The 22,282-nt window shown below is 41.2% G+C and overlaps 1 protein-coding gene across 3 annotated transcripts; it reads right to left on the minus strand.

Annotated features, from left to right (window-relative positions):
- Positions 1 to 131: 131 nt before the first annotated feature.
- RNF138 (ring finger protein 138) lies at positions 132 to 22,212 on the minus strand. Of its 3 annotated transcripts, none has more exons than XM_059707380.1 (7): positions 22,005 to 22,212; positions 12,479 to 12,644; positions 9,704 to 9,819; positions 7,250 to 7,306; positions 6,126 to 6,234; positions 4,103 to 4,210; positions 132 to 2,450 (listed from the first exon to the last, which is right to left on the minus strand). In XM_059707380.1, the coding sequence occupies exons 1-7, from the start codon at positions 22,112 to 22,114 to the stop codon at positions 2,382 to 2,384; spliced, it is 735 nt and encodes a 244-aa protein (XP_059563363.1). In that variant the 5' UTR covers positions 22,115 to 22,212; the 3' UTR covers positions 132 to 2,381. The 3 variants fall into 3 exon arrangements, with proteins under 3 accessions (XP_059563363.1, XP_059563365.1, XP_059563364.1); XM_059707382.1 differs by lacking the exon at positions 22,005 to 22,212 and adding an exon at positions 21,166 to 21,184; XM_059707381.1 differs by lacking the exon at positions 4,103 to 4,210.
- Between the last annotated feature and the right edge of the window lie 70 nt (positions 22,213 to 22,282).

Raw genomic sequence — 22,282 nt, forward strand, 5'->3', positions numbered from 1 at the left:
TGGTAGCTTTCTCCTATCCACTTTTTAAGTGCAAAATAATAGATTATCTCCTACACATCTTGCAGAGTGAGTTATGAGAATTAAATGTTATCATGTTTGCCTCTAGACAAAATTTTAATTAAACACACAAGTAGGAGAAAACCACTTTTAATTGAAAAATAAAACAATACATCTCAAATAAAACTCTGTTTAACAACATAAACGGTAATTTGTTGAAGAAATCGCTTCCCTAGGTGATAGTGTGGAATTTCGGTATGAGTATCAATACAACTTCCCTCCTTTATCCTGACTCAGTTATAAGCATATTAAAAATAAGAACCTTTTCAGGAATTTAAACTGAAAATCTGTAAAGCTTATCCTTATTTCTAATCCACTGGACAAGTGGGGAGATTTTAAACAAACATTTCCATACTGAAGAGTTCCCAGATAATAGCAAATACAGTCAATATTTCCTTTATGAAAAAGTTTATATAAAAGACACACGAGACTATTAGTGATATTGAACTAATCCACAAAATTTCAAAACACAATTTCATCAAGATGATCTCTACTACAACTTTCCTTTCAAGCTCCCACATCCCAAAATAGTTTAACTTGACATACTGGGAAGTATTAAATTTTGAAAGAAAGTACTAACTTTATTGCTTTAAGTTAGAAAAAAATCTATGGTCAAGTCTCTTATTAAAGAGTTAACAGCTATTCTTACAATTACACTCATGTAACTGCAGAAAAAATGTTCAAGCACGTGGTAAGCATCACTCTTTTGAATGACAAAGGCATTAGTTCATTGAGATGCATGGCTTTTGGTGACTGTTACTACCCATAAAGTCATCACTGTTTGACTGAGAAAGGCTTTTTACAAAAATCCACTTCCAAAATTAACATTTTTATTAAATCAAGTTTTAAAAAAATGTTCACTGTAGAAAAGTCAACAAGGGTTTTAACAAAACCAAAATATCCCTTTTTATACAATGTATGTATATATTAGCAACGACTTCAGAAATTTTATATTCTTTTAAAGAAAGCATAAACAATGTACATTAGTATGGAATGTCAGCTAACCCACTCTTCATCGTTTCCTCTGTGATTTGGGCCTTCTAGTACAAGTTCTCTTATGATTCTCATTAGTGAATACCAAGAACAAACAAACCCAGTCTGACCAACAAGCAGTGAAACAGAGCAGCTGGGAAATGTGTCACCACTTCAGTCGTGCATTATCGTTGAGCACAGAGAGCACCATATGGACAGGTCATTGAGTGTGTGTATAAACTCAATTTTTAAGGTGTAACAGCAGCCAACTAGACCACTTAGCATTTGGCTGTTACCTTTTAAAAGTGTGGTGATATACAAAATGTTAATCAAATCAAGTAAACACTTAAATCCCATATTGCTTATCTACTTTTAAATCTGAATAGAAATCCTGTATATAACCTGCATGCATGTGTGTATTATACATATACATCTTTAGCTCTGCTTGAATTTCTCAACTGAGATGGAGCCAAACTTCTCACTTAAATATATATGTAGAACATACAAGTGAATCACCAACTGAAAGTTTCTAATAAAAGTTTCATCTTAGCTAATGAGAAACACTAGCTATTGAAAAATTCTGAAGCTAAAGAGCTGTAAATTCAACTTAATATACATTAGGCTTATAAATTAGTCAGCCAAACAAACAAGATTTGAAATTAGCAACTGCCCGCCAAAGAAATAAATTTTCCTCGATAGTTCCTTCTAATAGCAAAAAAAAAAGAGAGAGAGAAGGAAATATCCTTACATTAAGCTTTTACTTTTTAAACAGTTAAAATTATTAAAGAAATCTCACTAGTCTTCAAAAATACTAAATGTTATATAAATACCATGTTCTTAGAGTTGAATTCTTCAGCTAGAATCTGTATTAAAATTTTTTCCTTTGGATTGTTTCATTAGCACTTCAAGTCTCCGTCTGCAACTCTGATAACTGGCTCAGATTTGTTAGGTTCGTATCAACCACATGTTTCTGCATTTGCTACTGTGTTGCCTGTGTTCAATAGCATCCCTAGGAGAAACCGCACCAAATTTCAAAAGCAACATAAAGAAAAATTCAAGAATGTGTAATATGAAAAAGATAACGTACAACAAGAATTCCCTTTTCGCCATTACATTAGTGAAATATAATCCTTTCAATGCTTTTAAAGATAATGTCCTAACATTTATTTTTAACTTTTCAAGAGAACAAAATTTTCAGATGGCCCACCTTTATTTTTCAATTTAAAAACTAAAACAATAGACTGAATTACTTTTATTAATATACACATCAAGTTATTGAAATGGTGAATGCATTAGTTTTCTCCTTAAAGATGGCACTTGCAGGTACAAAGATGCTCAGATGTCTGTAGCCTTCAGATGTTTACTTGAAAAGATTCTTCAACAGCAGTTTGATATTGGGTTTCCTCATCTAGCTGAAGATCCTAAAAAACAATAACATTAACATATCAATAGAAAACTATATTCCACTATTCAATACTTTGCCCAATATATTACACATCCTGACACACACTACACATAGTTGAAAAAGTTTATGTTACAACATATATCCTTTTCAATAAATGAACTATTATAGTTAAATAACAGTTTCTTAACCATCACATGAAGCTAAAAACTATAGCTCACTCAATCTTATACTACTGATCCTTAACTTTAACAATTCTGTTTGCTATCAATTATGTCTATGGGTTTGCTTTAGAATAGGCTCCCACTGACAATCTCAAGTAATTAAAATGACATATTTTTCTGTGGCAAGGTAAAACCACCTGCCAAATTGATCAAAAGTGGTTCACCAAATATGTTTTTGTTTTTCCAAGTACACAGATCTCCAGACATAGTAACCTTTCTTACAATGCGAATTTAAGAATAATCTACAATCCAAAATAATAAAAGCATAATATGCTAATTAGACTGGATGTCCCTCTGGACGAAGCCGGGGTTGCAAGGGAAGCCCGGGTCCTGGGTGCCAGAGGGAGGCTGGTGCCAGCAGCTGGGGAAAGGAAGGCCTTCTCTTGCACAAATTTTGTGCATCCAGCCTCTAGTTACTTCATAAAAATGCTAAAATTGTAAGAGCACACCTAAATTTTACATACGTTTGAACTGTTATTTTGAAATAGTATGATTAAAAATGCCAATTCCACAAAATAAACATTTATCAAGAATAACTATAATTTTGCCCTGGCCGGTATGGCTCAGTTGGAGTGTCATCCTGTACACCAAAAGGTTGCAGGTTCGATGCTCAGTTTGGGGTGTGAACGGGAGAAAACCATCAATGTTTCTTTCTCACATCAATGTTTATCTCTCTCTCTCCCTTCCTCTCTCTCTCAAAATCAATTTTTTAAAAAAAGAGTAATAGTCATTGTCAGAATTGCACATGCCTGCATTTACCTACACTTGAAAACAAGTACAGTATCAGCTATTCTCTGTTGGAATTAATGTTAAATTAGATAAAGTTTTAATTCACTGAAGTGAATAAAATGTAATCTCACAATAAATAAAACAAAGACCACATCTAATTTTTTAAAAATCATGATGACACCTTTGGGAGGCAGAAATTAACCCCATGCTTTGCTTTGGGGATCCATTTTTACATTATGAAACTTCCCTCATTCTCCCTGTAAAAGCAGTCAACTAAGGCCAAAATGTACAACTTAACTGGCTTTACTTGATAACTAAGCCCCCCCCATCTCAGAAATGTGTCTCGCATGCTGGATATATCTATCATAATGGGATTCACACACACTCACACTCATGAAAAAGACACCCTCCTTCGTCCGGTATATCCTTTTACTTCTCTAGCAAGTACCTAGACAGTTTCATCTAACCCACTGTGTTCATCTGAGGTTTTGCTCTTCCTCTGTTAATTATGTCTCTAGTACAGGAGGTGGACAGTATATTAAACTTTTCACCACTTCCACAAACCAAAATTCACCTAAATTATAAAAACAACAGAACTTGCTCTGTAACCATCCAATATGATACAACGGTTTGCCTCAAAACTCAAGTCTACATTGAGAAAGTCAATTTAACTTTAATACTTAAACAGTATTTTCTTAATCTCGCAGAATTCACTTACCACAAATTCTCCATAATCAAACTGATGTCTTTGATTTAGATGACTAACGAAATTTCTAGTAATCTGGCTAGGATCTCCCCAAGGAAGAGACACACAAATAGGACATGTCTATGAGAAACAATGTTTTAAATAAAAAACAATAAAAATAAAATGTTATAATTATTGAAGGCATTAAAACACAGGCTTATATAACTGAAAACACCTACATGAAAAGCATTTCTATAAGCCAAATTCCATGACTAGATCATTTGTCTACCAAATTACCTTAAATATAAACTACACGAACACAACACAATGCAAAGAGGATCTTATACATTCTATTACTTAAATCCCCAATTACACAACTGTTCCAAGAGACACACCACATCCAGCCTTTAGCAATATTAATTGTAATGGCAATTATCATTAACCAGTATGTAAACTCACTTGAGCCACACAATAACTGTTATATAATTATTATAAGCTTTATTTCACTTATAAGTAAAATGAAAGGGTAGTAAACTTTAAATTGTATTCTTAAGGTTTTAAATGAAGTACATCTTAAAAAATGAATGGATTACTGAAATGAAATAAAAAAGAACTTTAGTAATTGAACTCTAGCCAAGTCTATGCTATATTGAACATAACGTAGAAACAAATAAAAATTTGGTAATGCAATACAAAACAAAATCTCTTAAATAGGAGGTTTTTCCTAGAGACAGCTTTGGCACTTCTATTTGTTTATTTAACAGTAACTGACCCTGCTAAGTCTCCCTTAGTACTAGGAGAGAGCTTATGGACAGCCTCAATAGTTAACTGAGGCATAGTTTTTCACATTTTTGTTCTAGTACATCCACTAAAACTGCTTAGAAATATCTACAATCCTTATTTTATTTATAACATTTCCTTCTATATCAAAATGTACAACTGAAAGGGAAGTATCTCTTCTAGCTCAAGTTTCTCCTGCTTCACCCACAACTGAAGTCACTTACCTGTGGAACTCATGTTCCAAATGAGGAGTTGTAGGGTTACTAACACACGATGTTGAAATCCTGCACTCTATCTCCTTCACTCACCAAAAAGGTCTCTCCACTTTCTTACCCTCAAGATGGTATAAAAAGGATATATATGCACCAAAAAGAAAGTATGATTCCTTTCTTTCCTGGCTGTATGAATTCACATACTCGAGTCTGCAAGGATCCACACTGAGAACACCTAGTGGCTTTATTCTCACATGTAGTTTTCACCTGTAGCAGACCCACCTGACCAGGCTGAGCTGACTGCATCCGGCACAGACCAAGAAACCGAGCAGCCCCAACAGAGCTGGGTCTTGCCCCCTCGGTAGTGAGTTCCCAGTTCACTCTCATTACTTCCCTCTTCTCTAGGCCCGTGGTCGGCAAACTGCGGCTCTTTGGCCCCTTGAGTGTGGCTCTTCCTAAGCCTTAGGAGTACCCTAATTAAGTTAATAACAATGTACCTACCTATCTAGTTTAAGTTTAAAAAATTTGGCTCTCAAAAGAAATTTCAAGCCAAAACTGGTTTGGCTCAGTGGATAGAGCGTCGGCCTGTGGACTGAAAGGTCCCAGGTTCGATTCCAGCCAAGGGCATGTACCTGGGTTGCGGGCACATCCCCAGTAGGGGATGTGCAGGAGGCAGCTGATCGATGTTTCTCTCTCATTGATGTTTCTAACTCTCTATCTCTCTCCCTTCCTCTCTGTAAAACATCAATAAAATATATTAAAAAAAAAAAAAAAAGAAATTTCAATCGCTGTACTGTTGATATTTGGCTCTGCTGACTAATGAGTTTGCCGACCACTGCTCTAGATAGACTATTCTCCTATGTAACACTCACAATAAGCATCTCTCTTTTATAAGTTACTGAAATCTCATTTTGCTTCAAACCTTTCATCTTTTGTTGACAAAAATCTACCTTATTGATAATGCCCCTTCCAAATTTAAAACTACCTTCCCTGTTGTTCACACGAAGTGAAATAAACGAACAGCATACTTTAAGCAGCAGGCTGTCTTAAACATATGTACTTACCACAGGAACTATTTGAAATAGGTGATGACTGTTACAGTGATCCAGTAAACGCTGTCTGGTAAAATTTGATTCTTGACACAAGGGACACTTAAAGGTGGGATGCCCAGAACTATAAAACAATTTTAAATGAAGTATAAATTTGAAATCACAAACCAAAACACAGAAATAATGCTCTCCTGTTCTTAAGTCAATTACTTACGTTTCTTTTTTTTTAAGTTATAATAGACTATTCAAAGATTCTCTAATTTTGAAAAATAAATGTTTTCGATAAATAATCTGCAACAGATGTTCCCAATCTCAGTTTACAGTATAGTTAATGTCTCAGTAAATTTTTTTATGGTGCCTCTAAGCCAAAATAAAAACAAACATAGCTGTTCCATGTACTGAGTAGTTAGGTCCAAAAATTTAATTTAGTCGTTCGTGTGAGGCCAACAGATGCCACTGAATGTACCCTGAAAAGTTTAATATCCTGTGGTGGCAGCCCTATTTGGAAGCCCCTATCTAGGAACTTAATTTTGAAAAGACTTTCATCAATATCTTTCATCTATCACAGCCTCTGGGAATCTAAATACAAAATTCCTAGGAAAAAGTGAAAATCGAAAAAGCACTAATTACCAGAATGATCAGTATTTCAAAGAACTTATATGCATATATGCATAACCCATGGATACAGACAATAGTGTGATGAAGGCCTGGGGTGGGGTGGGGTGGGTTGTGGGGAGAAGGGGTCAATGGTGAATAAAAGGGGACATCTAATACTTTCAACAATAAAAAATAAATAAACATGATAGACCAAAAAAAAAGAAAGAAAAGCATCCTTTCATGAAAAAAAAAAAGCACAACATTTTGAGGATGGTGATTCACTGGTTGTAATGCCTCTGAGTTTCAACAAGGGACGGTTCAATATTGACAACCTGCCTACACTATGCATGGAAGAGACATCATCACTGTGGAGGAAGAGAGCTAGACTCTTCGAATTTAATGTGATCCGTAAAATCAGCAACTGCATCATTTATTTCTAAACTACTAAGTTCTAGCATAATATCTGGTGATTTAACGGAATAAAAATTTTTTAATTTAAAAAGCTATTATTTAATAAAGTAGCAGTATTTTCAAAAGCTTACCTTGTATTCTCTTGATACGTTTCTATGTTATCAGATGTAGATGTTTCACTCCTATTACTTAAGAAGCAAAGGGGGTAAAGTTAATACCTCAAGCAATAACGCACATTATAGATTCATTAACTTGAACTGCTAATGAAGAAGGCTAGTCCATATTTGTTGTAAAAGCCTGAACTTCAAATAGTTCTGAACAACAAAAAGGAGGGCATTAATTACTTTTCAAATAAATTCTGATAAGACAGTTTATTGTGCCTTTATGTCCTTCAAAATTAATTTATGCAGCTACCAAAGTATAGAGAATATAGAATTTGGCATAATTACCTTAAATCTACAGCATGATAACATTTCCCCAGGTCCTTTAGACTTTAAAATTATGACTACCTCCACCTCTATCCAGGTTAGTAAGTATCTGAATGCTGGGATAGACTCAAAAATTCATAAACGTTCTGATTTGTAACTGGATATGGTTTAAGGTTGTGGCCTCCAAAGTAGAGTAGGTTTAAGAAAATATCTCAGTGCTCATTTTCCAAAAAGAAACTAGGCTCTCGAACATTTAATACATAGAATTACCTGACACCCTCATTCAGACCCCATGCTTGAGACATGTGTCATATGCAGTATTAGAGAAGCCCTGAGGGAAGCGTGGGCATTCCATACAGGGACACTACAGAATTCATCAATGAGGTCAATTTTATAAAAACAAGGCCTTTCAATAGGAGACATGTTGAAATAGAAACGAGTTAGCTAGTGAACAAAAAACTGTACCACACAGGTTTAAGGGTTGTTCAACTTAAAAGCTGGCTCTTCATTTTCCTTTTATAGGAAGACAAGCAGCACAGCCAGTCCTCTCTACCCAAGAATTCTGCACCCACAGATTCAACCAACCATGGATTAAAAATATTCGGGGGGGGGGGGGGAATCTCGGGAAGTTCTGAAAAGCAAAACTTGAATTTCCCACACACCGATCGGCTGCCTCCTACAGCCCCTTACCAGGGATTGAGCCCTCAACTCAGGGCATGTGCCCGACTGGGAGTCAAACGGTGACCTCCTCATTCATGGGACACTCACCGGCCGGACTACCATAGCAGTTTTAACTGAAGAGTAGGGAAAAGCCCGACTGCAGTAGAGCAATTAAATGTAAAAAAATTAGCAACATGTGAAATGAATTGCTACTAAAAATAGAATCTGAAGAGACTCTGCTTGGCATACTGTCCCCTGGGGCCTTTCTATAATAGTGCCTATATTGCCTTTCTTTACACAATGTGTGTGTGCTTGCTACTGAGTTTTTAAAAATTAAACACTTCACTGTTACAGATACACACAGGGGTGGTAATACTAGAAAGAAAAGGGAGTGACCCAAAAAAGAGGACAGTGGTCACCTCTGGGCATATGGGACTCAGATGGTCATGGGTTCAAAAGGAGATTGTAAGGTGGTAAAAAATGTTTAATTTCTTTTGACCTGGGTTTGTGGATAACTAGGTATTTATCACTATTTTTTAAAACACACAGGCATTTTGGCCATTCTTCTATATGAAATACATTTTCTAAAATGTCTAATGTACAGAAATATGAGACAATATGATACAAATCAAGCCAAATGCTAGTTTTTTAAAAATTGAGACAAAATAGAAATAAGAATTTACTTGTATCAGGTCTCACTTTACATGACATTTAATTGTCAGAGTAGAAATCTCAAACAACTCTATTTATTAGGTAGCATACAAGAAGATTCCAGTTTGTACACTACTGAAAGGAATTTTTTTCTAGTTTTTAAATTTCAGCTGCAAAATAGCCTTCAACTCTCAAGTCTATTTTTTATCCAAAAAAGTGTCAATTTTCCTAAAATGATTTTTAAATAACATAAGCTTAAGTATATCATATCTAATGCATAGAAATCTGAGACAATAAGATACAAATCAAGCCAAACCTTAGTTTTTAAAAAATTGAGACTATGAACATAAACTGATAAACAAAAATAGAATCAGAGACATAGAAACATTGAACAGACTGTACAACCTACAGGAAGGGGGTGAGGGGGCTAGAGAGCACCCCAAGGACTTATATGCATGCATATGAGCATAACCAATGGACACAGACAGTAGGGGGGTGAGGGCATGTGCTGGGGGGTGGGAGCGACCAGGGAGAGGTCAATGAGGGGAAAAGGAGACTCATGTAATACTTTAAACAATAAAGAATTTAAGTTAAAAATAAAATAAAATAAAAATAAAATAAAAATTGAGACTAAAATAGAACGAAGAACTTACTAGTACCAGATCTCACCAGATCAGCTGATCTACCAGATGTAATCTTTCATGTATCAAACTTCTGAATACACAAATGATATAGTTCTCATATCATTTTACTTTAAACAGACACACAAACAAAACAAACCTGATCATATAATTCCCAAAACAATTTCAATAAAAAATTCTCTTTTTAAGAATAAATATTGCTTACCTGTTCCCTACTGAATCTTGAGAGATCTGAAAGTTTGGAATGATAGCAGAAACACCATATTCATCTTGATACTTCTTACAAGATTTGTAATGATGTCTCATGCGATAGAATTTAATCTGTAAATTATTAAAATTTAATGTGACTTTTATTTAAAATAGAACTCACCAAGATTTGAGATATTGTCAAAAGAGAAAAAAAGATAAAACTAGATAACTAAATACCCCATTTAAACAAGAGGTTCTATTTAAGTACATCGTTTAATTCTCAATTGTTTCTGTCCATTAGGTGTGAAACAATGGAGAAGAGTCCATCAGTCTGTAAACTCACTGCAAAAAATATCTATCTAATAGGGTAATATGCAAATTGGTCAGGATGCTGTCACAGTAACGACTGATCAGCAGGCTGTGTGCGCAGGAGGTGCGAGTGGGCGGGGACTTGCAGCGTCAGGGACAGGGGTGGGGACTTGCAGCGTCGGGATGCCGGCTGCCGCTTGCCCTGGGCCGGCCCCGGGCTCAGGCAAGCTGCCAATGGTCGCTGCCACTGCAAGGGCCCAAGGCTCAGGCAATGATGGCTGGGCGAGGCTCAGGCAAGCCGCAGTGGCTGCGAAGACCCGAGGCTCAGGCAGCCTCACAGGTGGCAGTGGCAGCAACAGAGGCGTGATGGGGGCATCGCCTTCCTCTGATCTCCTACAGAGGGAGGCCAGAGGCAGCAGCAGCCAGGGAGTGATGGGGGCGGTGCCTTTCCCTGATCAGCCAGTCGCCTCTGGCAGAGACAGGACATCCCTGAGGGCTCCTGGACTGTGAGAAGGGGCAGGCCGAGTTGAGGGACCACTCCCTCCCCCCCAGTGTACAAATTTCGTGCACTGGGCCTCTAGTTAAAAAATAACTTTACACTTAAAACAATACTACTAATAAAAGATAAATGAAAGTACTACGAGGTTGGCTCAGGGTACTGGGCATTGCTTTATTCTTTACTGCAACTCAGCAGAGTTAGAAAGCACTTTAAAAAAATTACGTTTCTCAATTAACACTTTTTTCAGTTTCTCAGTGAGGAACAGAGCCAAAAATCTCTCAGGTGTATTTTCCAGGTTTATTTCATTGCCCTGTCAGTTAAGACCTTCCTCAAAGAGACGGAAACACAGACTGACTTGTGTGAATGCATGAAATAGCAACTGGTTTTACTCACTGACTGCATTAGCTATTTGAAAAAGTTGCTGCAATAACTTCATAGGATATGGCTTCACCATTTCACTCCCTCTCCAAATGATAGAACAATAAAATCCCAATTGGAGAATTAATGCCAGTTATTTGTCAATACCTGACATTCCCACTTGTTCCAAAAAACTTAGGCAAAGTCTTCTGCCAGATATTTTGTGATTTCTTATATAAAACACATAAATACACAAGTAAAGTGGGCTGCTAATGATTTCTTTAACTACCTAAATCCATCAGGCCATTTCTATGTGCAAAATTGCAATAATGCCCTAGCTGGTTTGGCTCAGTAGATAGAGCATCGGCCTGCGGACTAAAGGGTCCCGGGTTCAATTCCAATCAAGGGCATGTGCCCAGGTTGCAGGCCTGATCGATCCCCAGTGGGGGGTGCACAGGAGGAAGCCGATCAATGATTCTTTCTCTTAATTGATGTTTCTATCTCTCTTTCCCTCCCCCATCAGAAAAAACTATTTAATGGTTGAATTTGTACCAGAATGGAGTTTAAAGGACTTAAATGCCAATTTGCTCATTTAATTCATTTAGTAAATAATAAATGAGTAATTACTTTGAGAAAAAGAAACCATGATAAAAATTATGGCAAAGTCAGATTGTATCTTTCAGTCTCTGTTCTCTATAAGTTTATAATCTACTAAAGGCCCGGTGCATGAATTCGTGCACCAGCGGGGTCCCTCAGCCTGGCCTGCGAGATCAGGCCGAAACCAGCTCTTCAACATCCCCTGAGGGGTCCCAGATTGTGAGAGGGCACAGGCCAAGCCGAGGGATCCCACCGGTGCACAATCAGGGCCGGGGAGGGACGCAGGAGTTTGGCCAGCCAGGCAGGGACCGCAGGAGGGCTCCAGGGTGTGTCCAGCCTGTCTCACTCAGTCCCACTTGGCCAAACCCCAGCAGCAAGCTAACCTACTGGTCAGAGTGTCTGCCCCGCGGTAGTCAGTGCACATCATAGCGACTGGTCGACCGGTCAACTGTCTGCCCCCTGGTGGTCAGTGCACATCATAGCAACTGGTTGACCGGTTGATTGTCCCCTGGTGATTAGTGCACATCATAGTGACCGGTTGAGTGGCCTTAGCATATCATTAGCATATTATACTCTGAATAGTAGCCCTGCACACGAATCCATGTGCCAGTAGCTCGCCAGTAGCTCATTGCCACCCTCCAGTAGCTCTCCACCCACTGCCCCACCCTCCTGTAGCTTTCCCCACCCCCTCTCCCCGCCCCCCCTCATAACTTGCTGCCCCACTCTCCTGCTGATCCATGATCCAGTCATTACGCGGTTGGTCATTACACATCACGGCGTAACGACCATTTGAATATTACATCTTTATTATATAGGACTGGTTGAACAGATGACTGGACACTTAGCTTATTAGGCTTTTATTACATAGAATAGCCATCACTCTTTTTTTTTTTTTTTTTTTTTGCATTTTCACCCCAATTCCCAATCTAAATGACTTCTTCCCTTCAAAACAATACCCATCAAGAATATTCAGACAGGAACTTCAGGACAGAAACTTGACTTGCAAGAGCTATTTCACACTTACTGTACCTGTTTTGCACAACATCTGCAGCTACCAGATAACTTCCTCATGATATTTTCAAGGTCTAAGGCCCGTTCAGGACATGCTCTTTCTCTTCTAGTCACATTTCCACGACAGAGCGGACAATGTATTCCACTTTCTCGCATTGCAGTCAGGAAACATTTTCTACAAAAACTAAACCAAACAGTTGTGACATGTTAACTACAGAAAAAGCAGTCTTTTCATTGCTATAATTAAACACAAACAAGCACTTACAGATATGCATTCGTGCTAAATAAGTGAGGCAATACACATGTACATAAATCTCAGAATTTTAAAAACTGTATGTGTATTTCTCAGAGTGTAATACTAATCACTGGGCTTCATGGGAATATAAAAGAAACTACAATCAAGTCTGCTTTATAATTTTTTTAACATAATACATGAAAAATAAACATTATATCATTTAGTAGCTCTGTGATCTCACACTGCCTTCCTTGCCCTTATAAAAATGAAAGAATGGACCATATCCGCTTTTGTCTCAAGTTGATGTATATCAAGATGTTGTTCCACGGGATATGAACAGGTCTACTACAGAACAGCACACAAATTGATCTGGAAAATTATAGGATAAACAAAGTTAATAAGGTATCTTTTTTTTTTTTTAATCCTTACCTGAGGATATTTTTCCATTGACTTTTAGAGAGAGTGGAAGGGAGGGGGAGAGACAGAGAGAGAGAGACACACACACACACATTTGATTCATTGCCTCCCTCAGACACCCTGACCAGGGCAGGGGATAGAGCCTGCAACCAAGAATCAAACCTGGGACCCTTCAGTACACAGGCCAACACTCTTATCCACTGAGCCAAACCAAAACCAGCTACGGCAATAAGATATCTTCTGCTAAGAAAAATATAAGTGTTGCCCAAACTTATGTGGTCAGGAAATATAAAAATTTCCCACAACAGTGTGCAATGGAATATAACTTGAAAAATATTTAAGAACCCTTCCAGCTCTAACTGTCTATAACCAACATTACACTAACTGAAACCAAATTACTAAAATTTTAATTTCTTCTCCCTTAACACAATGAAATACCAAATTTGATCAATTTGCTTTTAGAAAAACCAGGTAAAACATTGCCATCTATATCTGAATCCATCTATATCTCAACCCCCTATAAATTCAAGTATACCAATTTTCCTCAACTATACTAAATTTGAGAGGTAATAGTATAATAACAGATTACAGAATCTGAGTTTCCTAACTGTAGCATTGAACAAGTCACTTTTCCCCTCTAAAATCAATTTCCTATCATAAAATAAAAAATTATCTATACTTGATAGGGTTGTTCAGAGGATTAAAGAAAGTAATGCAGTAAAATGCTTATCACAGTGTTTTTGATATTTAGGAAAGTGCTCAATAAATAGTAGCTAATACCTTTAAAGTAGTATTAGAAGTGACTACCAATTATTAAGACATTAAAAATATTCACCAAAGCCGAAACTGGTTTGGCTCAGTGGATAGAGCATCGGCCTGCGGACTGAAGGGTCCCAGGTTCGATTCCGGTCAAGGGCATGTACCTGGGTTGCGGGCATATCCCCAGTAGGAGATGTGCAGGAGGCAGCTGATTGATGTTTCTAACTCTCTATCTCTCTCCCTTCCTCTCTGTAAAAAATCAATAAAATATATTTAAAAGAAAAAAAAAATATTCACCAAAACCAGGAGTAATAAATAAAATAAAAACCCACAGAGTAATACTGAGATACCATTTTCCAGTTATCAAACTAAAAACTAGTTTAAAAAATAACAGTGTTAGAGTGCTCCACATACTTGGATAGCAATTTGTCAATCCTTGAAGAAAGGTGTCCCAAAAGTCTGAGTGCCATTTTAAGCTTTAATAACTTCAAATGTATAAATATTACAAAGTGAAAAAAACCAACACTTCCAAGTTTAATTCTTTAAATTAAAAATTTAAAGTTTAGCCTTAACCAGTTTGGCTCAGTGGATAGAGCATCGGCCTGCGGACTGAAGGGTCCCAGGTTCAATTCTGGTTAAGGGCATGTACCTTGGTTGCGGGCACATCCCCAGTAGAGGGTGTGCAGGAGGCAGCTGATTGATGTTTCTCTCTCAGCAATATTTCTAACTCTTTATCCCTCTTCCTTCCTCTCTGTAAAATATATATTTTTAAAAACTGTTTAATTGTTTATGTTTTCTAATCTTTGAATAATAAATTTTTAAATTATGTTTCAGTGCTTGCATTCTTTCATAAGAGGAATTAGAACAAAAACAAAACACTAACTGAAATAATAGAGTAGACCAATGATTTTCAACCTTTTTAATCTCATGCACACATAAACTAATTACTAAAATTCTGCAGTATCAGAAAAATTTTTTTTCCTGATCTGACAAAAAATATAAGCATAATTATGATTCACTCATACCCGATGGCTATTGTTATATTGGCTGTTATCTTTTTTTTATTTGACAATCCAAGGGAAAAGAGGTCAATGTCCCTGACCAAACAGTCCAGTATTGCATGTTCTAAAAATTCTTGTGGAGCCCTGGCCAGGTAGCTCAGCGGGTTAGAGCCTCATCTTCAGTCTTACCAAAAAAAAAAAAAATTATGTTGAGATCTGACTGCAATTCCATTAACATTTTTAGAGTTATCTGGGGAAGAACTGACATCTTAATTTTACTGTTTTGTCCATAAATATGTCAGCTCTCTTATCTTGTGTGTTTCAATAAAGTTTTTAAATTTCCCTATAGAAGCTTCATAATGTTTATTAGCTTTATTCTAATAAACACTAAATATTCTAAACTATTGCTCTTGTATCCAGAAACCTCTCTGTACTATCCTATTGGTCTAACAGTTTCTCAGTTGTCACGCTTAGGGTTTGCATTAGTGTTATCATCTACAAATTACACTCAGATGTACACACCCAAAACAATACTGTATATTGGTTACCAGATGCATTCATTTTGAAAGTTTAAAGTTAAGGGGGTGGGGAGATAAAAAAAACTTTATAAATTCATAAGTTTTACTTATAAGCATACACACAAAAGTCCTAAATCAGGCACAATGATATAAGAGAAAGGGTGTGGAATAGTTTTTTTGTTTCACTTTTGACTGATTTTAGAGAGAGAGGAAAGTAGGAAGAAAAAGGGGAGGAAGAAAGCGGGGGGCGAGAAACCAATTTGTTGTTCCACTTATTTATGCATTCACTGGTTGCTTCTTATATGTGCCCTGCCTGGGAGTGAACACCTTTGTGTATGGGGATGATGCTCTAAACCAGTGGTCTCAAACCATGAGGTCTGAAAGGTTGGTGACCACTGCTCTAAACAACTGAACTACCTACATGGCCAGGGCTAGTTCTTTTGTTGTTGTTGTTTTATCTTAAATCTAATCTTAGCAAACCAAGCAAAACTGGCATTTAAAACAATTATCCTATGTGTAATTTTGCTTTATATCAGAACACACAGCCAATATATTTCAAAATAAACTACACGTAAAATCTGCAATTTCTTTGTTAATACTGCTAGCAACTATCCTGAAGAGCACCATGAAGGAAATTTCAAAAGTCAGCATCTATTCTGGTCCAAAATATTTTTAATATATGATCAAAAGCTTTTCTGGGTGGCTCAGTTGGTTGGAGTATCAATCCAATGCACCAAGGTTGCAGGTTCAATCCCATCAGGGCACATATAGAAGGCAACCAGTAAATGCACGGATAGGTGGGACAACACATCAATGTTTCTCCGTCACTCTCTCTCAAATCAATAAAAAAAAAAAAATGAATTATATTAAAAAGCTTTTACACACTTTTCTAAAAGCCAAGTATTTATTTAGTTGAAAATTACTGTTAATTGACTGTGTTCCTTCAGGGACACATCTTTTTTCTTTTGCCTTGCATATTAGCTAAATGTTGAATTAATTTTCACTGAAAAGTAAAAACAATACCAAAAACTTACATGCAATAAGTTGAACAAACTGTACAATAAACTCTTTAAATATTAATGTCATTGCTATAGACAACTGACATTGCCAAAAATAATAAAAAAGATTCACATAAGAAACTAAAAAAAGTAATCAGGTTTAAAATTAACTTAGGACTTAATATTTATTCAAAATGTAAAGACAAAAAGAAACATTTCCAGTTAAAATAGACAACATAATAAGTGCAAAACAAGGGGCTTTATTAAATAGACTAGAGGCCCGGTACATAAAAATTTGTGCACTGGGGTGGGGGGGGGCGTGTCCCTCAGCCCGGCCTATGCCCTCTCGCAGTCTGGGACCCCTCGGGGGTGACCACCTGCTGGCTTAGGCCCACTCCCTGGGGGATCGGGCCCAAGCTGGCAGTCAGACATCCCTCTGGCAGCCTGGCAGCCCTCGGGGGATGTCCACTTGCCAGCAGGGAGCAGACCTAAGCTACAGTCGGACATCCGTAGCACTGCTGAGGAGGCAGGAGAGGCTCCCACCACCACCGCTGTACTGGCAGCCATCAGCCTGGCTTGTGGCTGAGCAGAGCTCCCCCATGTGGGAGTGCACTGACCACCAGAGGGCAGCTCCTGCATTGAGCATCTGCCCCTGGTGGTCAGTGTGTTTCATAGTGACCAGTCATTTGCTGTTAGGGTCAGTTTGCACATTACCCTTTTACTATATAGGATAGAGGCCTGGTGCATGGGTGAGGGCCGGCTGGTTTGCCCTGAAGGGTGTCCCGGATCAGGGTGGGGGTCCCGCTTGGGTGCCTGGCCAGCCTGGGTGAGGGGCTGATTGCTGTTTGCAGCTGGTCACACCCCCTTCAGGGTGGGGGTCCCCACTGGGGTGCTTGGCCAGCCTGGGTGAGGGGCTGATGGCTGTATGCAGGCTGGTCAAGCCCCCCCAGTGGGACCCTCACCCCATCACCCCATGGAGGTTTGGCCAGCCTGGGTAAGGGGCTGATGGCTTTTTTCAGGCTGGCCACATACCCTTTATGGTAGGGGGTCTCCACTGGGGTGCCTGGCCAGTCTGGGTGAGGGGCTGAGGGCTGTTTTCAGGCTGGCCAAGCCCCCCGGCGACGGAAGCTCCCAGCCTCTTTTTTTTTTCGTTTTTATTCTGGGATTTATTTACCTTCTACAATTAAAACTTTGTAGCATTGAGAGGAGCTCAGAGCCGGCCAGGGTGGGCGGGAGGGAAGCCTCCTGCTCTCTCCAGCTCCGTGGCCACGGCCGGCTGAAAGCAGGTATCTGGGATTTATTTACCTTCTATAATTGAAACTTTGTTGCTCTGAGTGGAGCTCAGAGCCCGCCATGGCAAGCGGGAAGCTTGGCTTCCTCCATCATTGGGACAACCAAGCCTCCTGCTTGCTCCGGCTCCGTGGCTGCCGGCCGCCATCTTGGTTGGGTTAATTTTCATATAGTCGCTCTGACTGGCTGGTGGGCGTGACTTAAGGTGTAGCGAAGGTATGGTCAATTTGCATGTTTGGCTTTTATTAGTGTAGACACTGAAACTTCTTAAAGAAGACTGGCAAGATATATCTTAGACAGCAAAAGTGATTAATAGGTACAAAGACGATTTACTGGGAGAAAGAGAGACTTTTCAATCAATGATGTTGGAGTGCCCAGCAAGCATGGCTCAGTGACTGAGCCTGGACCTATGAACCCGGAGGTCACGGTTCGATTCCTGGTCAGAATATCCATTTATTTAAAAAAAAAAAAAAAAAAAAAAACAAAGAAAGAAAGAAGAGAAAAGAAAAGGCCCTGGCCAGGGATTGAACCTGAAACAAGGTATGTGCCCTTGACCAGGAATCAAACCAGCAACCCTTTGGTGCGCTGGCCAATGCTCTAACCACTGAGCATACCAGCCAGGGCTCACATTCAATATTGTTAATTCAACTTTACATGCTTTTCAAAATATTACATCTCACCTAGGCAATATTAAACCATTTCCTTATAATTTTTCTATGTCTACTGTCACATTCCATCCTGGGTTTTCTTCCTATCCTGTCCATTCCTTCACAGACTGCACTTTTCTTCACTCCGTATCTTAAAATGTATTCTTCAGCACTTTGTTTTATCTAAGCCCTCTGCTATCTTTTAATTTATATACCTCTTTCGGTAGCAACATCCATAGCACAGGTTTAGCTCCATTCCCCAGACCTACGTACACACACCTAACTAACGAACATACATTCATCAAAGCTTACAGGATATCCTTAAAATGTCAAAAATCTTTTCAGTCCCAGTATCATTACCTTGATTCAGGTTCTAATCATTTCCCTCTTTGACACAGCAATGGATGGCCTTTTAACTAGTCTCACCAATAACAAGCTGACCCTGTACTAAAGAGAACTTACTAGCCCCGGTCGGGTAGTTCAGTAGGTTATAGGGTTGACCCAATATGCCAAAATTGTGGGTTCGATCCCTGGTCAGAGCACATACAAGAATCAACCAACGGCCCTGTCCAGTGTGACTCAGTTGGTTGAGTATCATACCATGCACTGAGAGGTCGACGGATTCAATTCCTGGTCAGGGCACATGCCTGGTTGCAGGCTCAATCCCCAGTAGAGGCTATGCAGGAGGAAGCCGATCAATGTTTCTCTCTCGCTCCCTCTCCCTTCATCTCTCTCTAAAATCAATAAAAACATATTTTAAAAAAATCACCCAATGAATGCATAAACAAGTAGAAATGTTCCCCTCTAAAAATCAATCAGTAAAAAACAATAATAAATAAGTAAGTGGAACAAATCAATGTTAAAACAAATAAATAAATGAGAACTTATTACAACTGAAATGCCACTCCCCTGCCAAAATTATTGAATTGGTCTCTATGGCTTCAGGAAAAAGTTTTGGTTTACAAAGTAAGTTCCTGCCAATCTCTCTCAGCTCCAGCTCCACTACACTCATCCTTTGGCTTCAGCCAAACTTTGTAGTCCAGTATGTCATCCTCTGTAATCCCTGCTGGCCTCTGCATATGCTAGAAACCTCATCCAGGTGTATTCAACCAACCCGGAACACCAAATCTGACCTAAAGCATTACTTCCTCCAGGAAGTGTCCCCTGTACTCACAGGCTGAGTTAGATGCCTTTGCAATGCTCACACCAAACGTCCTACCTGACCCTCTTTCACAGCAATCCCATTCATCCAGGCCTTCTCCATCAGACCCTTATTAAAGGAAGGAGCACTCTGTCCCCTGTACCCGACCCACAGAAAGCACTCAACATTTTGGTAAAGTTAATCTATGATAAGGAACTTGCTCCTTTGCCTGGAACAGTGCGGGCAAATCCTCTGCTGTCACTGAAGTGGTAGTGAGAACATTTTCTTTTCTAACAGACCCACAGTGCCCTTCATCTCTCACTACCCACCAATCCAAAACTGACTCTGGGCTAACTATAAGTTTGTTTAAAGGCACAGGTTTGTCTTTTGTGAAAAGGGAAGAGCAAATGAATTTAATCTAGATTATTTAAAACATAATCCTATTTCTCCACAACACTCCTTTCATCCATCAGGCACTGTTCCACCATTACCACCCCTTCCAATAAAACTCTTTCCCTTCTGCTTCCTTCAATTCATTGTTCAGCCAGAACCTGGAACAACTGTGTCTGCTGGGGGTTTGGAGGAGGGGGGCAGAGAGGAGATGGAGGAGGGTGTTAAAACAGTGCTCACTCCTCTCATCAACAAAATCTGCTCTGTATTTATTTCATTTCCATATCTAGTCCCATCACATCCAAGCCCAAGGATTTGATTTGAGAAAGGTCCTTAACTCCTTTTCGGCCTTGAGGTCAAGTCAAATTTCAGTCTGATTTTAAATGCCCCCCAAGGGAAGTGGACTTGAGCAGACTGCTTGGAACCCTGAGGGGAGCTAGAGGTCACAATGAGTTCTTTAAGGTCAAAAACCCAGAAGGGAGCTGAAATTATTCCGCCCAGAGAAAACCCACTTCCTCTCTCGCTGCCCTGCACGCCCTCCCTTCCTTCCACCCACGGCCAGCACAAGCAGGAAAGGCATCAAGTCATGATCATGACTACTGGCAGGTTAAAGGCTGAAAAACAGACACTGCGCCCTAGCCACCTCAAAATATTTTTCTGACATCTGCATTTGCTGCTCCAAATAATAAAGGCATTTCGCAGTCATTCATCTCCCTTAAACAACAAAAGCATAAACGGCATAACTTCTATCATGGAAAGCCACAGACTTGGCTCACAACCACCACAGGACAGGCCTAAGGTAGGCGGTGCAGTTAAGACTGAAGAGCAGGGTGGGCAGAACGGGCATCAAGAAGCTCCGTGGTTAGCGTGTCGGCCCTCGGACCCAAGGGTCTCGGGTTCGATTCCCGGTCAAGGGCACGAACCTCATACCTCGGCCCCAGACCCCAGCCCCGGTAGGAGGCTCCCAATCCCTGTTTCCCTCCCCCTCCGCCCTCCCTCCCTTTCACCTCTCTCTTCCCCCTTCCTTCCACTCTCCCTAGGAGTCAAGGGAAAAAATATCCTCAGGTGCGGACTAAAAAAGAAAAGTAAAGTTTAAGTGAAAGAAACTGCCATGAAATTTCTGACGAACCCAAAATTCAATGCATTCTTTACAAAACTACGACTCCTCCCTCTCCAAAAAAAAAAAAAAAAAAGGGGGGGGGGCAGGAGGGAGAGAAAGCAATGTATTTAGGAACTTGTTTGATGCTTCTCGCTCCTGCAAGCACACAGCTTGGCGTATTCCCTGAAAATCAGGGCGCCCAGCCCTCACCTGCCAGAACCGCCGCCGCAGGTCTGGAGCGGAGCCTGGGGGTCGCTGTTGACCGAACCCGTTCCCCGGGGGCGCGGGGCGCGGCCGGCCGGTCCGAGCGCCCCACCAGCACCCCCCCCATCCGCGCCCTCCCGCCCCCGGGGTCCCCGCCTCCTTCCCGTCCGCCGGCTCCTCTCCGCCCCGGGAACCGGCGAGGAGCGGGCCGGAGGTGGCACAAAGGGGAGCCACCGCTCCAATACCCGGAAACCCGGCCCTCCCACAGCCGAGGGCAGACACCCCACCAGCCCGGGGCGACCGGGCGCTGCGCCGGACACGAGGCGGGACGCCTCCGAGGGGGCGCCGGGCCGGAGCAGGCGCGCGGGGCGCTGCGGGCTGGGAGGACGGGCAGCAGGGTCGCCTGGAAGCGGCCGGCGCCGGGGCGAGTGTTGACACCGACGCCCGCCTTCACCCACGTTGCTAGGAAACAAAAAGGCTCCCCGGCCCCGGCCGGTCCTCCCGGGCCTGAGGCGAGAAGGCCTCGGGGCCTGCAGACGCCGCCGGGCAAGGCCGGGGCACTGCCCCGGGGCGCAGCCACGAGGGGCCCAGAGACCCGCAGCCCGGGGTGCGGGGCCGGGCGCAACCGGAGGAGGAGGGCCGAGCTCGGACGGCGGGCGGGCGGGCAGGAGGGCCGGGCTCCGCTGGGACGGGACCTGGACCGGGCCCGGGCCCTCCGCGCAGGGCGGCGCGCGGGCGGGCAGGCCGCGGCGAGCTCGGCGCCTGTCAGGCCGCGGCGGCGGTCCCGCGCCGGGTGCGGGCCTAGGCGACCCCCGGCGGCGCGCGGAGGAGGGGCGTCCACTCACACGTGCTGACAGGCCGCGGTCCGCACCGGCGTCTTGAGCACCTCCTGGCAGACGGGGCAGTAGAAGTCGTCCTCGGTGTAGGAGGCGGCCGCCGAGGGGTCCTCGGCCATGGCGGGGGCGGGGAATCCCGGCGGCGGCGGCCGAGATGGCAGTGGCGGCCCGGGCCCGACTCCCTGCGCGAACCCCGAGGGGCGGGGTCTCGTGTGAGGAAGCGGCGCGCGCCGGGGGGCGGGCCTGGGGGCGGGGCCAGGGGAGGGGCGTGGTCGGAGGGAGGGGCG

This window comes from Myotis daubentonii, chromosome 8 (assembly GCF_963259705.1).
Source record: "Myotis daubentonii chromosome 8, mMyoDau2.1, whole genome shotgun sequence".
NCBI lineage: Eukaryota > Metazoa > Chordata > Mammalia > Chiroptera > Vespertilionidae > Myotis > Myotis daubentonii.